The sequence below is a fragment of the Lonchura striata genome, chromosome 22 (assembly GCF_050655825.1).
Source record: "Lonchura striata isolate lonStrDom1 chromosome 22, ASM5065582v1, whole genome shotgun sequence".
Classification (NCBI taxonomy): domain Eukaryota; kingdom Metazoa; phylum Chordata; class Aves; order Passeriformes; family Estrildidae; genus Lonchura; species Lonchura striata.
In genome coordinates, this window is record NC_140724.1 from 3,172,501 (window position 1) to 3,189,916 (window position 17,416).

General features: G+C 62.3%; 1 protein-coding gene across 2 annotated transcripts; it reads right to left on the reverse strand.

Annotated features, from left to right (window-relative positions):
* Positions 1-7,028: 7,028 nt before the first annotated feature.
* REEP4 (receptor accessory protein 4) lies at positions 7,029-15,167 on the reverse strand. Of its 2 annotated transcripts, none has more exons than XM_085559166.1 (8): positions 14,991-15,167; positions 13,863-13,935; positions 11,939-12,015; positions 11,727-11,847; positions 8,629-8,742; positions 8,456-8,555; positions 8,200-8,354; positions 7,029-8,114 (listed from the first exon to the last, which is right to left on the reverse strand). In XM_085559166.1, the coding sequence occupies exons 1-8, from the start codon at positions 15,020-15,022 to the stop codon at positions 8,049-8,051; spliced, it is 738 nt and encodes a 245-aa protein (XP_085415292.1). In that variant the 5' UTR covers positions 15,023-15,167; the 3' UTR covers positions 7,029-8,048. The 2 variants fall into 2 exon arrangements, with proteins under 2 accessions (XP_085415292.1, XP_085415291.1); XM_085559165.1 differs by having other exon boundaries at positions 13,863-13,982; positions 14,991-15,164.
* Between the last annotated feature and the right edge of the window lie 2,249 nt (positions 15,168-17,416).

A 17,416-nucleotide genomic window follows, 5' to 3' on the forward strand; every position in this document is an offset into this window, starting at 1 on the left:
ACCTGATAGAACCCACCTGGCAGCGCCCACCTGGCAGCGCCCACCTGGTAGAACCCACCTGATAGAACCCACCTGGTAATGTCCACCTGATAGAACCCACCTGGTAGCACCCACCTGGCAGCACCCACCTGGCAGCGCCCACCTGGTAGAACCCACCTCAGAATGCCCAGCTGGCAGCGCCCACCCGATAATGCCCACCTGGGAGTGCCCACCTGGCAGCGCCCACCTGGTAATGCCCACCTGGTATCACCTACCTGGTAAAGCCCACCTGATAGAACCCACCTAATAGAACCCACCTGATAGCACCCACCTGGTAGCACCCACCTGGCAGCGCCCACCTGGTAGAACCCACCTGGTAGCACCCACCTAGCATATCCCACCTGGCAGCACCCACCTGGCAGTGCCCGCGGGCTCTCTGCCCTCAGCCCGGGCCCCTCCGGTGTCCCCGCCGCGCTGCCGGGGTGCCGCGGTGGTGCCGGGCAGGCAATGCCATGCGGTGGCACAGGTCCTGCTGCGGGGACACGGGACGGGAGCGATGGGCAGCCCCTGCTCCCTGCCTCAGTTTCCCTCGGCGGCTGCAAAAGCTGTGCCTCAGTTTCCCTCGGCGACTGCAAACGCTGTGCCTCAGTTTCCCTTGGTGGCTGGAGTGCTGTGCCTCAGTTTCCCCTGGCGGCTGAAGTGCTGTGCCTCAGTTTCCCTCGGCGGCTGCAAACGCTGTGCCTCAGTTTCCCTTGGTAGCTGGAGTGCTGTGCCTCAGTTTCCCTCGGCGGCTGAAGTGTTGTGCCTCAGTTTCCCTCGGCGGCTGGAGTGCTGTGCCTCAGTTTCCCCTGGCGGCTGAAGTGCTGTGCCTCAGTTTCCCTCGGCGGCTGCAAACGCTGTGCCTCAGTTTCCCCTGGCGGCTGAAGTGCTGTGCCTCAGTTTCCCTTGGTAGCTGGAGTGCTGTGCCTCAGTTTCCCTCGGTGGCTGCAAACGCTGTGCCTCAGTTTCCCTTGGTAGCTGGAGTGCTGTGCCTCAGTTTCCCTCGGCGGCTGCAAACGCTGTGCCTCAGTTTCCCTCGGCGACTGCAAACGCTGTGCCTCAGTTTCCCTCGGCGGCTGGAGTGCTGTGCCTCAGTTTCCCTCGGCGGCTGGAGTGCTGTGCCTCAGTTTCCCCGCTGGCCGCAGGTGCTGCGCTGTCCCCAGCCCGCCCTGGGGGTGGTTCCCAGCTCTGCCCCAGCCCGGGGATCGCGGTCCCCAAAAACTCCTCCGGAGCCCGGCGGGGACGCGGGGCCGGAGCCGCGCTCGGGCCCGGGCGGGCCGGGGACAGACGGGAGCGGCCGGGCGGGGCCGGGCCGGGCCGGGTCGGGTCGGTTCGGGTTCCGCGGGGCCGATCCGGTGCAGGTGGCCGGATTAACCCGGTAAAAGCGGCCCCGAAACGATGAAGGAGCGCAGCGGAGGAGCGAGGCCGGATGGGGACAAACGGGAGCGGCCGGGCGGGTTCGGTTCGGGTCGGTTCGGGCTCCGCGGGGCTCCGCGGGGCCGATCCGGTGCAGGTGGCCGGATTAGCCCGGTAAAAGCGGCCCCGAAACGATGAAGGAGCGCAGCGGAGGAGCGAGGCCGGCTGGGGACAGACGGGTCCCCGGGGGGACCGGCGGCCGCGGGGAGGAGCGGGGGGGATGCGGCTCCTTCAGCCGCGTCCTCCCACACTCCCGTCACCTCGAACGCCCTTTCCCCGAGTCCTCCCGCCGCCGCCGCGCTTCCCAGCCCTCCTCCTCCTCCTCCTCCTCCTCCTCCTCATCCTCAGCGGCAGCCTGGGGCCATGAGCGCGCTGCAGACGCGCTGTGGGGGCGCAGCGGGAGCCCCCCCAGAAGCAGGAGGGGAGGTCTCACCTGGATTTTGGGGGGGCTCATCTCATCTCTCATCCCACCCCCCGCCCCAGCCGCGGCTCCCCAGCCCGCCCTCGCCGCCCTCCTTGCGGCGGGAGGCGGCCGGGAGCTGCCGGAGAAGGGGGCTGCGTTTAAAAAACAGCCAAAATTCTGCTTTTGGAGAGCGGCTGCTAAAAATACAGCGCGGAGCCGCGCGGGGAGCCGTGCGTGCGCGGCCTCACACGGCCCCGGCCCCCGCAGCTGCCCCAGGCAGCGGCCACCGACAGCCCCGCAGCCCTGCGGGGACCCCCGTGGGGACAGCGGGGGTCCCACCCGCACCCGGGACCCCCGAACCGCCGGTTTGGGGGGCAGGAGCGCAGCCCGGGGGTGGCAGCAGCATCCCGCAGCGCAGGGGATGGGGCAGGGGTGGCAGAGCGCGGATGTCACTCGCTGTCACCAGGGTGGGTTTTTTTTTGGGGGGGTCAGGGTGTTCCCGGGAGTGGAGGGGTGAGGAGGATGTTGGGGGGTGCAGGAGGGGCTCAGGGGGTGGCACCCCAAGCAGCCAGCAGCTCCTGGGGGAGGTAAATCCCGTTCGCCCCAATTTTCCTGCCCCTGCGCTGCCCGCGGAGAGACGGGGGTGGGCGACACCCCCGCGGTGTCCCCCCAGAACGGGCAGCGGGGGCACCGGGGTTGGCACCGAGCAGCCCCGCGTCGCCCGGCCCGCTGCCGGCTCCGGGATGCGGGCACGGAGCCACCCCCGGCTCCTCTCCCTCCCCGCCGTGTCCCCGACCCCTCTGCGACCCTCCCGGAGCCCCCTCAGGGCCGGACAGGGCTCGGAGGTGCCCCCGGAGCACCCCCAGATCCAGGGCTCCAGGGGGGCTCCGGCTTTGGAGCATCTCCGTGGCCTCCTCCGGGCTTGCTGCAGCTGCTCCACGCCCCGCGGATTTTGGGGACCCCCGAGCTGCAGGTGGGGTCCCACCTGAGCGGAGCAGAGGGGGAGAATCCCCTCCCCGAGCCCGCTGGGGGTGCAGCCCCCTCCTCACCCCCTCGCTGGTGTCACCCCCTACACCCCCCAAGCCCCCTGTCCCCCCAACCCCGGCATCCAAACCCTGCCTGGGGTTTTGGGGTAGGACAGGGGGGGTCCAGGGGGGTCCCCCCACTCCTGGCACCCAAACCCTGCCCGGGGATTTGGGGTGGGACACGGGGGTCCAGGGGGATCCCCCATTCCCGGCATCCAAACCCTGCCCGGGGTTTTGGGGTGGGACACGGGGGTCCAGGGGGTCCCCCCACTCCTGGCACCCAAACCCTGCCCGGAGTTTTGGGGTGGGACACGGGGGTCCCCCCAACCCCAGCACCCAAATCCTGCCCGGGGGTTTGGGGTGGGACAGGGGGGTCCAGGGGGATCCCCCATTCCCGGCATCCAAACCCTGCCCCGGGTTTTGGGGTGGGACACGGGGGTCCCCCCACTCCCGGCACCCAAACGCTGCCCGGGGTTTTGGCGTTTTGGGGTAGGACAGGGGGGTACCCCCAACCCCAGCATCCAAACCCTGCCCGGGGTTTTGGGGTTTTGGGGTAGGAACAGGGGGGTACCCCCAACCCCAGCATCCAAACCCTGCCCGGGGATTTGGGGTAGGACAGGGGGTCCAGGGGGGTCCCCCCACTCCTGGCACCCAAAACCTGCCCCGGTTTTTGGGGTGGGACACGGGGGTTCCCCCAACCCCAGCATCCAAACCCTGCCCGGGGTTTTTTTGGTTTTGTGGGTGGGCCAGGGGGATCCAGGGGGGGTCCCCCCAACCCCAGCACCCAAACCCTGTCCCGGGTTTTGGGGTGGGCCAGGGGGCGAGCTCCGGCCAGGCGCTGCAGCCGCCGTGCCGGGGCGGTGCCAGGGAGCCGGGGGTGGCATCAGGGCCCTGCAGCTGCAGCCTGGCACCGGCCCGTGCGCTGGCACCGCCCGGGGGCTGTGCCACCCCGCCCCGCTCCTCCTCGGCTCTCCACCCCCGGGGGGACACACGGACCTGCAAAAGCGGGACCCCAAAACTCCCCGTTCCTTCCTTCCTTCCTCCCTCGGTGTCGTGCCTCAGTTTCCCCACGCTGCCAATCCCTGACCCCGCACCCCCTTTGGAGATGCAACACGGATTCTCCAACCTTGCTGTTAACCCACTTTGGATCACCCCGACATGCAGGGACCCCCCGAGTTTGGAACTCCTTCCTTCCTTCCTTCCCCTCCTCGATGTCGTGCCTCAGTTTCCCCAAGCCGCCAATCCCTGACCCCGCACCCCTTTAGGAATGCAACACGGACGCTGCTGTTAACCCACTTTGGATCACCCCGAGATGCGGGAACCCCCCGAGTTTGGAACCCCTTCCTTCCTTCCTCTCCTCGGTGTCGTGCCTCAGTTTCCCCACGCTGCCAATCCCTGACCCCGCACCCCTTTAGGAATGCAACACGGACGCTGCTGTTAACCCACCCGGGAGCACCCCGAGATGCGGGAACCCCCCGAGTTTGGAACCCCTTCCTTCCTTCCTCTCCTCGGTGTCGTGCCTCAGTTTCCCCACGCTGCCAATCCCTGACCCCGCACCCACGGACGCTGCTGTTAACCCACCCGGGAGCACCCCGAGATGCGGGAACCCCCCGAGTTTCCATCCCCGCTGGCCTCAGCGGCTTTCCCGGGCCGTATCCCCGGAGGAACCGCGCTGCCCAAGCGGCTTTAGGGGGATTAGAGGCGGCCCCGCGCCGCGCTGCCCCCACGCAGCCCCGCTCCTCCGCTGCGCTCGTTAATCGGCTCCGGGGCACTCTGACCCGGTTAATCCGGCCAGCTCCACCGGATCGGCCCCGCGGAGCCCCGCGGAGCCCGGCCCGGCCCGGCCCGGTCCGACCCGGCCGCTCCCGTCTGTCCCCATCCAGCCTCGCTCCTCCGCTGCGCTCCTTCATCGTTTCGGGGCCGCTTTTACCGGGTTAATCCGGCCACCTGCACCGGATCGGCCCCGCGGAACCCGAACCGACCCGAACCGACCCGGCCCGGCCCGAACCGACCCGAACCGAACCGAACCGAACCGAACCGAACCGAACCGAACCGAACCGAACCGAACCCGCCCGGCCGCTCCCGTTTGTCCCCAGCCGGCCTCGCTCCTCCGCTGCGCTCGTTCATCGTTTCGGGGCCGCTTTTACCGGGCTACTCCGGCCACCTGCACCGGATCGGCCCGGCGGAACCCGAACCGACCCGAACCGAACCGACCCGAACCGAACCCGCCCGGCCGCTCCCGTCTGTCCCCATCCGGCCTCGCTCCTCCGCTGCGCTCCTTCATCGTTTCGGGGCCGCTTTTACCGGGCTAATCCGGCCACCTGCACCGGATCGGCCCCGCGGAACCCGAATCGAACCGACCCGAACCGACCCGGCCCGGCCCGGCCGCTCCCGTCTGTCCCCGGCCCGCCCGGGCCCGAGCGCGGCTCCGGCCCCGCGTCCCCGCCGGGCTCCGGAGGAGTTTTTGGGGACCGCGATCCCCGGGCTGGGGCAGAGCTGGGAACCACCCCCAGGGCGGGCTGGGGACAGCGCAGCACCTGCGGCCAGCGGGGAAACTGAGGCACAGCACTCCAGCCGCCGAGGGAAACTGAGGCACAGCGTTTGCAGTCGCCGAGGGAAACTGAGGCACAGCGTTTGCAGCCGCCGAGGGAAACTGAGGCACAGCACTCCAGCCGCCGAGGGAAACTGAGGCACAGCACTCCAGCTACCAAGGGAAACTGAGGCACACCGTTTGCAGTCGCCGAGGGAAACTGAGGCACAGCACTCCAGCCGCCGAGGGAAACTGAGGCACAGCGTTTCCAGCCGCCGAGGGAAACTGAGGCACAGCACTCCAGCCGCCGAGGGAAACTGAGGCACAGCACTCCAGCCGCCGAGGGAAACTGAGGCACAGCGTTTCCAGCCGCCGAGGGAAACTGAGGCAGGGAGCAGGGGCTGCCCATCGCTCCCGTCCCGAGCTGGGTTAAAAATCCCCCCGGGGCGAGGGCAGTGGGGATTGGCACCGAGGGGATGGATGGCAGCGAGTGGGGGCACCGTGGGACGGCCACAGGGTCACCCCGTGCCACCCCAGTGTCACCCCCAGTGCCACCCCCCAGTGTCACCCTGTGCCTCCCCTGTGCCACACCAGTGTCACCCCAGTGTCACCCCAGTGCCCCCCCAGTGTCACCCCAGTGTCACCACAGGGCCACCCAGTGCCACCCCCAGTGTCCCCCCAGTGCCATCCCCTAGTGCCAAAAATTCATTCCAAATCAGAAAATGGTCTGGGGAGATTCCCTGGGGGATCGGGAACCTCAAATTTCAGGGAAAGCCCCTGGGACATTCTTGGAGGAGTCTTGGGTGGATCCCTTCATCCAAAGGAAAAAAAATCCCAAGAAGCTTTTCTGGAGGAGTTGGGGGATGCTGCCTGGAATTTTGGAATCTGAAATATGGGGGGAAGCCCCTGGGAAATGCCTGGAGGAGTCTTGGATGGATCCCTGAGGGTGCAGCTTCCTTCAAAGGAAAAAAAAAATCCCAGGAAACTTCCCTGGAGGAGTTGGGGGATGTTCTCCGGGATTTTGGAATCTGAAATGTTGGGGAAAGCCCTTGGGAGATTCCTGGAGGATTTCTGAGGGTGCAGCTTCCTCCAAAGGAAAATAATCTCAGGAAGATTCCCTGGAGGAGTCTGGGGATGTTCTCCGGGATTTTGGAATCTCAAATTTCAGGGAAAGCCCTTGGGAAATCCCTGGAAGAGTTGGGGGATGTTATCTGGAATTTTGGAATCTGAAATATGGGGGAAAACCCCTGGGAAATGCCTGGAAGATTCCAGAAGGTGCAGATTCCTCCTGAGGAAAAAATCTCAAGAAACTTCCCTGGAGGAGTTGGGGGATGCTACCCGGAATTTTGGAACCTGAAATATGGGGGAAAACCCCTGGAACATTCTTGGAGGAGTCTGGGGATGTTCTCCAGGATTCTGGAACCTCAAATTTCAGGGAAGGCCCCTGGGAAATGCCTGGAGGAGTCTTGGATGGATCCCTTCCTCCACAGGAAAAAGAAAATCCCAGGAAGTTTCCCTGGAGGAGCCTTGGGCTGTCCTGGATCCTGGAGCATGGGTGGAATCCCTGGAATTGCCTCCAACGGATTCCAGATCTTCCTCCAAGAGCAAAAACCAATCCCAGCAAGGGCACAGCACCTTCCCAAAGTTGCAAAGTTTATTTTTCCAGGTACAAAACCCTCTTTTTTTTGGGGAGGGGGGAATGTTAAAAGGCTTTTATTCCCCACTGCTCGGGGCTGGAGTTTGGGGGTGTCAGTCTGTGCCCGGGGGGGGCCATGGGTTTGGCCTCAGAGGGACGAGGCACATCCAGTGCTGGCTCCCAGGGGAATTTGGGAATGTTGGAATGTTGTAAAAATGGCATGGGGTGGGGGAAAAGAGGGGCCAGACCCCCCAGGAGAGGTGCCAGCACCGAGCTGGGGGGGCTGGGACGGGGGGAATTGAGCTGCTCCCCCCTCCTCGAGGGGCCACGGGGAAGGGATTGGGAGTGGGGGGGTCCCCGGGGGTGCAGGAGGCACCTCAGGGTGCAGGAGCCACCCCAGGGTGCAAGAGGCACATCAGGGTGCAGGAGGCACATCAGAAGTGCAGGAGCCACCCCAGATGTGCAGGAGGCACCCCAGATGTGCAGAAACCATCCTGGGGGTGCAGGAGCCACATCAGGGGTGCAGGAGCCACCCCAGATGTGCAGAAACCATCCTGGGGGTGCAGGAGCCACCCCAGATGTGCAGGAGTCACCCCAGGGTGCAGGAGCCACCCCAGGGTGCAAGAGGCACATCAGAGGTGCAGGAGGAACATCAGAGATGGAGGAGCCACCCCAGATGTGCAGGAGGCACCCCAGATGTGCAGGAGGCACCCCAGGAGTGCAGGAGTCACCCCAGGGGTGCAAGAGGCACCTCTGGGTGCAGGAGCCACCCCAGATGTGAAGGAACCACCCCAGGGTGCAGGAGCCATGCCAGAGGTGCAGGAGCCACATCAGAGATGGAGGAGTCACCCCAGGGTGCAGGAGCCACATCAGGGTGCAGGAGCCACCCCAAAGTTGGAGAAGCCACCCCAAGGTGCAGGAGCCACCCCGGGGATTCAAGCTGCCCCATCTCCCTCCTGACACCTCAGCAGACTCCTCGCCATCCCCCTGGCTGAAGATTCCAGGATTTTTCCAGGATTTTCAGCCGTCCTGCTCCGCCGGAGCCGCTCTCCTCCTGGCCCGGCTGCGCAGGAGCCGCGGGGAGCCCTGGGCAGGAGGAGGGACACGGGGACACTCAGGACCCCCCGAGCTGTCCCACGTCCCCAGCGTGTGTCCCCCCCTGTCCCCTCACCTCCTTGGCCGGGCTCCTGCTCAGCGTCCTCAGGCTCTGGCTGCGGGACGGGGCTCGGGGACAGGGGGACACCCATGGGTGCGACCTCATCTCCTCCTCCTCATCATCATCATCATCGTCCATCTCGCTGTCGTAGCGCGGCCCCGCGCCGCAGCCTGGGGACACAGGGGACACACGGGACACACACAGGGGGGACACATGCCAGCTGCTGGAGCCTCGCGGGGAGTGGGGCACGGTGACGCCCGCGGGTGCTCACCCAGCGGGTGCTCCTCCGGGCACGGCGGGTGCTGCTGCGGCAGGCAGCGCAGGTCCTGCAGGCTCCAGCTGCGCAGCCGCCCGGCCAGCGCGCCCTGGCTCTGCGTGGGGACACGGGGACAGGTCAGAGCCGGCCCGGGGGTGGTGGCACCCTGGCTGTCACCCCCCCGGTACCTTGGTGGCCGCCTGCACGGCGGCGGTGGCCGCCAGGGCGAGGCCCCGCTGGCCCAGGCGCAGGGCGGCGGCGCAGCCGCGCTGGCGGGCGCGCAGCAGGAAGGCGTCGATGTCCTGGGGACGAGAGGGGACGTGGTGGCACTGCAGGGGGGTGGCACTGCAGGGGGGTGGCACTGGGCATTGTCACCTCTGGGGCACGGCCATGTCCCTGGGCATTGTCACCTCCCAGTGCATTACCCCACAGCATTGTCACCTCTGGGGCATTGTCACCTCTGGGGCACGGCCATGTCCCTGGGCATTGTCACCTCCGGGGCATTGTCACCTCTGGGGCATTGTCACCTCTGGGGCACGGCCATGTCCCTGGGCATTGTCACCTCCGGGGCATTGTCACCTCTGGGGCATTGTCACCTCTGGGGCACGGCCATGTCCCTGGGCATTGTCACCTCTCAGTGCATTACCCCACAGCATTGTCACCTCTGGGGTATTGTCACCTCTGGGGCACGGCCATGTCCCTGGGCATTGTCACCTCCCAGGCAATGCCATGTCCTGGGGACGAGAGGGGACGTGGTGGCACTGCAGGGGGATGGCACTGGGCGTTGTCACCTCTGGGGCCATGTTCCTGTCACTCCCAGGGCACTGTCACCCCCCAGTGCATCACCATGTCCCAAATGCCATGTCCCGGGGCGTTGTCACCTCCCAGGCAATGCCAAGACCTTGGGGAAAAGAGGGGAGGTGGTGGCACTGCAGGGGGGTGGCACGGGGCGTTGTCACCTCTGGGGCATGGCCATGTCACTCCCAGGGCACTGTCACCTCTGGGGCACGGCCATGTCCCAGGGCATTGTCACCTCTGGGGCATGGCCATGTCCCAGGGCATTGTCACCTCTGGGGCATTGTCACCTCTGAGATATTGCCACCTCTGGGGCACGGCCATGTCCCTGGGCATTGTCACCTCTGGGGCATGGCCATGTCCCTGGGCATTTTCACCTCTCAGTGCATTACCCCACAGCATTGTCACCCCTGGGGTATTGCCACCTCTGGGGCACGGCCATGTCCCTGGGCATTGTCACCCCTGGGGTATTGTCACCTCTGGGGCATGGCCATGTCCCAGTGCATTGTCACCTCTGGGGCATTGTCACCTCTGGGGCACTGTCACCTCTGGGGCACGGCCATGTCCCTGGGCATTGTCACCTCCCAGTGCATTACCCCACAGCATTGTCACCTCTGGGGCAATGTCACCTCTGGGGCATGGCCATGTCCCTGGGCATTGTCACCTCTCAGTGCATTACCCCACAGCATTGTCACCTCTGCGGCATTGTCACCTCTGGGGCACGGCCATGTCCCTGGGCATTGTCACCTCCCAGTGCATTACCCCACAGCATTGTCACCTCTGGGGCATTGCCACCTCTGGGGCACGGCCATGTCCCTGGGCATTGTCACCTCCCAGGCAATGCCAAGACCTTGGGGACAAGAGGGAGCTGGTGGCCTGGGGCACTGTCACCTCTGTCCCTGGGAATTGTCACCTCCCAGTGAACTGTCACCCCACATCCCTGAGCTTTGTCACCCCCAGTGCACCCCCGTGTCCCTGGGCACTGTCATCCCCCAGGGCATTGTCACTCCCAGGGAACTGTCACCCCCCAGTGTGTCCCCATGTCCCTGGGTGTTGTCACCCCCAGTGCACCCCACGTCCCTGGGCATTGTCACCCCCACATCCCTGAGCTTTGTCACCCCCAGGGAACTGTCACCCCCACATCCCTGAGCTCTGTCACCCCAGGGAACTGTCACCCTACATCCTTGAGCACTGTCACCCCCAGTGACAATGTCCCTGAGTTCTGTCACCCCACATCCCAGAGCTCTGTCACCCCCAGGGAATTGTCACCCCCATGTCCCCGAGCTCTGTCACCCTCAGTGACAATGTCCCTGGGCTTTGTCACCCCCACATCCCCAACCTCTGTCACCCCCAGTTCACCCCCACATCCCCGAGCTTTGTCACCCCTATGTCCCTGGGCATTGTCACCCCAAATTCCTGAGCTCTGTCACCCCCCACCACCCCGTGCCCACGCCCCATCCCCGTGCCACCTCCAGCCCATCTCGGGGGTCCCGGGCAGGGACGGGTGGGGCCGGGGGCCGGGAGGAGCCCCAGGGCCCCAGGGATGTCCCCAATTGTCACCTTCTCCCTGCACCCCCCAATTGTCACCTTCTCCTGCATCCCCGATTGTCCCCTTCTCCCTGCATCCCCCAGCTGTCCCCTTCTCCTGCATCCCCCGATTGTCCCCTTCTCCTGCATCCCCCAGTTGTCCCCTTCTCCTGCATCCCCCAGCTGTCCCCTTCTCCTGCATCCCCCATTGTCCCCTTCTCCTGCATCCCCCATTGTCCCCTTCTCCTGCATCCCCCAGCTGTCCCCTTCTCCTGCATCCCCCAGTTGTCACCTCCCTGCATCCCCTGATTGTCCCCTTCTCCTGCATCCCCCAGCTGTCCCCTTCTCCTGCATCCCCCAGCTGTCCCCTTCTCCCTGCATCCCCCATTGTCCCCTTCTCCTGCATCCCCCAACTGTCCCCTTCTCCCTGCATCCCCCAACTGTCCCCTTCTCCTGCATCCCCCAACTGTCCCCTTCTCCTGCATCCCCCAACTGTCCCCTTCTCCTGCATCCCCCAACTGTCCCCTTCTGCATCCCCCCATTGTCCCCTTCTCCTGCATCCCCCAACTGTCCCCTTCTCCTGCATCCCCCAGTTGTCACCTTCTCCTGCATCCCCCATTGTCCCCTTCTCCTGCATCCCCCAACTGTCCCCTTCTCCCTGCATCCCCCAACTGTCCCCTTCTCCTGCATCCCCCAACTGTCCCCTTCTCCCTGCATCCCCCAACTGTCCCCTTCTCCTGCATCCCCCAGCTGTCCCCTTCTCCTGCATCCCCCAGCTGTCCCCTTCTCCTGCATCCCCCAATTGTCCCCTTCTGCATCCCCCCATTGTCCCCTTCTCCCTGCATCCCCCAGCTGTCCCCTTCTCCTGCATCCCCCAGTTGTCACCTTCTCCTGCATCCCCCAGCTGTCCCCTTCTCCTGCATCCCCCAGCTGTCCCCTTCTCCCTGCATCCCCCAGTTGTCACCTTCTCCCTGCGGGCCAGCGCGGGGTGCACGAAGCGCCGGTAGAGCAGCCCAGCCCCCTGCGTGTACGGGGACAGCAGCCAGATGACAAAAGCCATCTTCAGCTCGTAGTAAAAGGGCAGCCTGGGGGGGAAAAGCAGGAGATGGGGGGGCTCTAAAGGCACCCCATGCTTTTTTGGGGGTCTGGGGATGGTTGAGACCCCCCCAGACTCACCAGGAGATGAGGAGGTCGGTGAAGGTCTCGGTGGCCATGAAGAGAGCGAAGACGATCCAGTACATCATCCACCGCACCTGGGGGCACGTCAGGGGGGCTGGGAAAGGGGGTGAGCCCCAAAACGGGGCTGGGGATGGGAAAAGGGGGGCTGGACCCCAAAACGGGGGCTGGGAATGGGAAAAGGGGGCTGGGAAAGGGAGTGAACCCCAAAACAGGGGGTGGGGACTGGGAAAAGGGGGCTGGGGAGGGGAAAAGGGGGCTGGGGATGGGAAAAAGGGGGGCTGGACCCCAAAACGGGGGCTGGGAATGGGAAAAGGGGGCTGGGAAAGGGAGTGAACCCCAAAACGGGGGGTGGGGACTGGGAAAAGGGAGCTGGGGAAGGGAGTGAACCCCAAAACGGGGGGTGGGGACTGGGAAAAGGGGGCTGGGGAGGGGAAAAGGGGGCTGGGGATGGGAAAAAGGGGCTGGGGACTGGGAAAAGGGGGCTGGGGACTGGGAAAAGGGGGCTGGGGATGGGAAAAAGGGGGCTGGGAAAGGGAGTGAACCCCAAAACAGGGGGTGGGGACTGGGAAAAGGGGGCTGGGGATGGGAAAAGGGGGTGAACCCCAAAAGGGGGGGTGGGGATGGGAAAAGGGGGGCTGGGCCCCAAAATGGAGGGTGGGGACTGGGAAAAAGGGGGCTGGACCCCATAAAAGGGGGCTGGGGACTGGATAAAGGGGGCTGAACCCCAAAAGGGGGACGGGGGACTGGGAAAAGGGGGTTGGGGCAAGGGGGGCTGGGGCCCAGAAAGGGGGACTGGAGATTGCGAAAAGGGGGCCTTGGGATGGGAAAAGGGGGGGTGAACCCAAAAGGGGGACGGGGGACTGGGAAAAGAGGGGCTGAACCCCAGAAAGAGGGGCTGGAGCTTGGGAAAAGGGGGGCTGAACCCCAAAAGGGGCCACTGGAGCCCCAGGGGAAGGGAGGCAAAGTGGGGCACCGGAACCCAGGAAAGGGGGCAAGGGGGGCATTGGATCCCGGGAAAGGGGGGCACTGGATCCCAGGAAAGGGGGCACTGGATCCCAGGCAAGGGGGGCACTGGATCCCAGGCAAGGGGGGCATCAGATCCCGGGAAAGGGGGGCACTGGATCCCAGGAAAGGGGGCACTGAATCCCAGGCAAGGGGAACATTGGATCCCAGGAATGGGGGGCATTGGATCCCAGGAATGGGGGGCATTGGATCCCAGGAAAGGGGGGCACTGGATCCCAGGCAAGGGGGGCATCAGATCCCGGGAAAGGGGGGCACTGGATCCCAGGCAAGGGGGGCACTGGATCCCAGGCAAGGGGAACATTGGATCCCAGGAATGGGGGGCATTGGATCCCAGGAATGGGGGGCATTGGATCCCAGGAAAGGGGGGCATTGGATCCCAGGAAAGGGGGGCACTGGATCCCAGGCAAGGGGGGCATCAGATCCCGGGAAAGGGGGGCACTGGATCCCGGGAAAGGGGGGCACTAAAGGGGGCATTGGATCCCGGGAAAGGGGGGCACTGGATCCCAGGAAAGGGGGGCACTGGATCCCAGGAAAGGGGGCACTGGATCCCGGGAAAGGGGGGCACTGGATCCCGGGAAAGGGGGGCATCGGATCCCAGGAAAGGAGAACATTAGATCCCGGGAAAGGGGGGCACTGGATCCCAGGAAAGGGGGGCACTGGATCCCAGGAAGGGGGGGCACTGGATCCCAGGAAGGGGGGGCACTGGATCCCAGGAAAGGGGGCACTGGATCCCAGGAAAGGGGGCACTGGATCCCGGGCAAGGGGGGCACTGGATCCCAGGCAAGGGGGGCATTGGATCCCGGGAAAGGGGGGCACTAAAGGGGGCACTGGATCCCGGGCAAGGGGGGCACTAAAGGGGGGCACCGGAGCCCGGGCGGGACCCCAGCCCCGCGCTCACGTATTCGCGGATGTTTTTCCTCTTGACGGCCTTGAAGGAGGCGTAGGCCGGGTAGAGCACCCCGAGGAGCAGCCTGCAACGGGGGGGTCAGGCACCGACCGGCACCGGCACCGGAGAGAGCTCCGGGGACACCGGGGCCCCCGAGAAAATGGGGGGGACACGGAGAAAATGGGGGGACAGGGAGAAAATGGGGGGACCCGCAACCCCCGCAGATGGGGCAGGGCCTCCTCCAGGGGACCCCCACCCTTGGGTGACATAGGGGACCCCCAAACCCCTGGGTAATGTAGGGGACCCCCACCCCTGGGTGACGCAGGGGACCCCCCCACCCCTGGGTGATACAGGGAACCCCCCACCCCTGGGTGACACAGGAGACCCCCAACCCTGGGTGACACAGGAGACCCCCAACCCTGGGTGATACAGGGGACCCCCCCCACCCGTGGGTGATGCAGGGGACCCCCACCCCTGGGTGATAGAGAGGACCCCCACCCTGGGTGACACAGGAGACCCCCAACCCTGGGTGATACAGGAGACCCCCAACCCTGGGTGACACAGGAGACCCCCAGCCCTGGGTGATACAGGGAACCCCCCCACCCGTGGGTGATGCAGGGGAGCCCCCCAACCCTGGGTGATACAGGGGACCCCCACCCGTGGGTGATGCAGGGGAGCCCCCCGCCCGTGGGTGATGCAGGGGACCCCCACCCCTGGGTGATACAGGGGACCCCCCCACCCGTGGGTGATACAGGGGACCCCCAACCCTGGGTGATACAGGAGACCCCCCCACCCGTGGGTGATACAGGGGACCCCCAACCCTGGGTGATACAGGAGACCCCCCCACCCGTGGGTGATACAGGGGACTCCCACCCGTGGGTGATACAGAGGACCCCCACTCGTGGGTGATACAGGGGACCCCCACTCGTGCCCACCCACCCAGCAGCAGCTCCCGCACCCATTTTGGGGGGGGGCGCCACGTTTTGGGGAGGGGGTGTTTGTTACCCGCATACACAAATTTGGGGTTCGACCCCCCCAAACCCCCCTGGGGGACCCCATGAATGGAGCACGGGGGGGGTGCGGGGATTTTGGGGGGACCCCTGTGACCCCCCCCACCCCCTTACACCGCACCCCACTCACTCAACGAGCCGGCTGAGGATCCAGGACACCATGGTGCGGCCGGGGGGGTGCTGGGCCCCCCCGAGCCCCCAAATCCCCCCAAATTCCCCCAAATCCCCCCAAATTCTCCCCAAATTCTCCCCGAACCCCGAGGGAGCGAATCCCGAAAGTTGAAAGTTGCAGCAACAGAGCGGCGCATGCGCAGTGCGGGCCCCACCGGCCGCTCTTAAAAGGGCAATGCCTTAAAAGGGCAACGCGGCTTCTTAAAAGGGCAACGCCTTAAAAGGGCAACAGGACCCCATAAAAAGTGGGACCCACGTGTGGAGAGGTGAGTCGCAGTTTTATAAAATAAAATAAAATATATTTATAAATTCCCTAATTATGTGAAATATCGATATATTTCTATAATGTATAGAAATAGCAATAGATTATTACGCGTTGATTGTGTATTATAGATGATATATTAATGTTGATATTGTCTATAATACATAATTATAGATGAGCTATTAATGTAAATGTCATCTATAATACATTATCAATACGTATTAATATACTTATATTTTTATATATTATATAAATCAAATGCATTTTTATATATTATATTGATATATTAATATAGTATGCCAAAATAAATATCTAATATAGAATAAATTATATTTAATCTATACTAAAAATATATATTATATATTATATATTATATATTATATATTATATATTATATATTATATATTATATATTATATATTATATATTATATATTATATATTATATTGTATATATTATATTGTATATTGTATATTGTATATTATATATTATATATCTATATAATATGTATTGATATATCAATTTATTAATATACTGCATATAAAAACAATATATCAATATATTTATTCTATATTATATATGATATATATACATATACGCATATATATAAAATATATAATATGTATTGATATATTATATGAATCTACTACTGTATTATACATTAAAATAACAATACATTAAATATCACTAAATATCCTGGATATACCTAAACCCGTCTTGTTTAAAATTCCCCATACATATGAAATTTCTTTATTTTCTATGCAATAAATTCATATAGACCCTTCCAGCTTTCACATCTTGTCCCTGCCGGGGAAACTGAGGCAGGGCCACGTGGCCGTGCCCTGGGAGAAGCCTGTTACCTGCAGAGTAGCTTTAATTATTTTTCCTCTTAATTGGTGGTTTTGCATATGCGTAATTACCCAGCTGGGTAATTTCCCTGGAAAACCAGTCCGGCGCTCCCTGGGGAAACATCTCCTGCTTCCCGCCCGAGGGTTCCTGCTGGAAAATCCCCATGAACCCAAAAATGAGGAATTTCCTCCCCCCGGGGCCATGGAATGTTGGGTGGAGAGGGCACCAAAGTGGGAGAAGGTTTCTGCTGGAAAAAAAACCCAAATGCACCCAAAAATGAGGAATTGCCTTTCCCTGGGGCCATGGAACATCGGATGGAAGGGGACCAAGGTTGACTGATGTTTCAGTTGGGAAAAACCCCGAGATCAGGGCCAGGAGCACCCAAAAATAAGGAATTCCCTTTCCCTGGGGAGAAGAATGTTGGGTGGAGAGGGCACCAAAGTGGGAGAAGGTTTCTGCTGGAAAAAACGCCATGAGAACCCAAAAATGAGGAATTCCCTCTCCCCGGGGGAGAAGAATGGTGGGTGGAGTAGGCACCGAGGTGGAACAAGGTTTCTGCTGGAAAACCCAAAAATGAGGAATTCCCTCTCCCTGGGGCCATGGACTGTCGGGTGGAGAGGGAACCAAGGCTGGCTGAGATTTCTGCTGGAAAAAAACCCCAAGTTCAGTGCCAGGAGCACCCAAAAATGCGGAATTCTCTTTCCCCTGGGGCCATGGAATGTTGGGTGGAGAGGACACCAAAGTGGGAGAAGGTTTCTGCTGGAAATAACCCCACGTGCACCCAAAAATGAGAAATTCCCTCCCCCTGGGGCCGTGGAATGTCAGCTGGAGAGGGCACCGAGGTTGGCTGAGGTTTCTCTTGGAAAAAATCCCAATGCAGGGCCAGGAGCACCCAAAAATAAGGAATTCCCTCTCCCCTAGGGCCATGGAACGTTGGGTGGAGAGGACACCAAAGTGGGAGAAGGTTTCTGCTGGAAAAAAACCCCAAATGCACCCAAAAATGAGAAATTCCCTTTCCCTGGGGAGAAGAATGTTGTGTGGAGAGGGCACCAAAGTGGGAGAAGGTTTCTGCTGGAAAAAAACCCCACATGCACCCAAAAATGAGGAATTCCCTCCCGCGGGGGCCATGAAATGTTGTGTGGAGAGGACACTAAAATGGGAGAAGGTTTCTGCTGGAAAAAACCCAATGCACCCAAAAATGAGGAATTCCCTTCCCCCAGGGCCGTGGAATGTTGGGTGGAGCTGGCACCAAAGTGGGAGAAGGTTTCTGCTGGA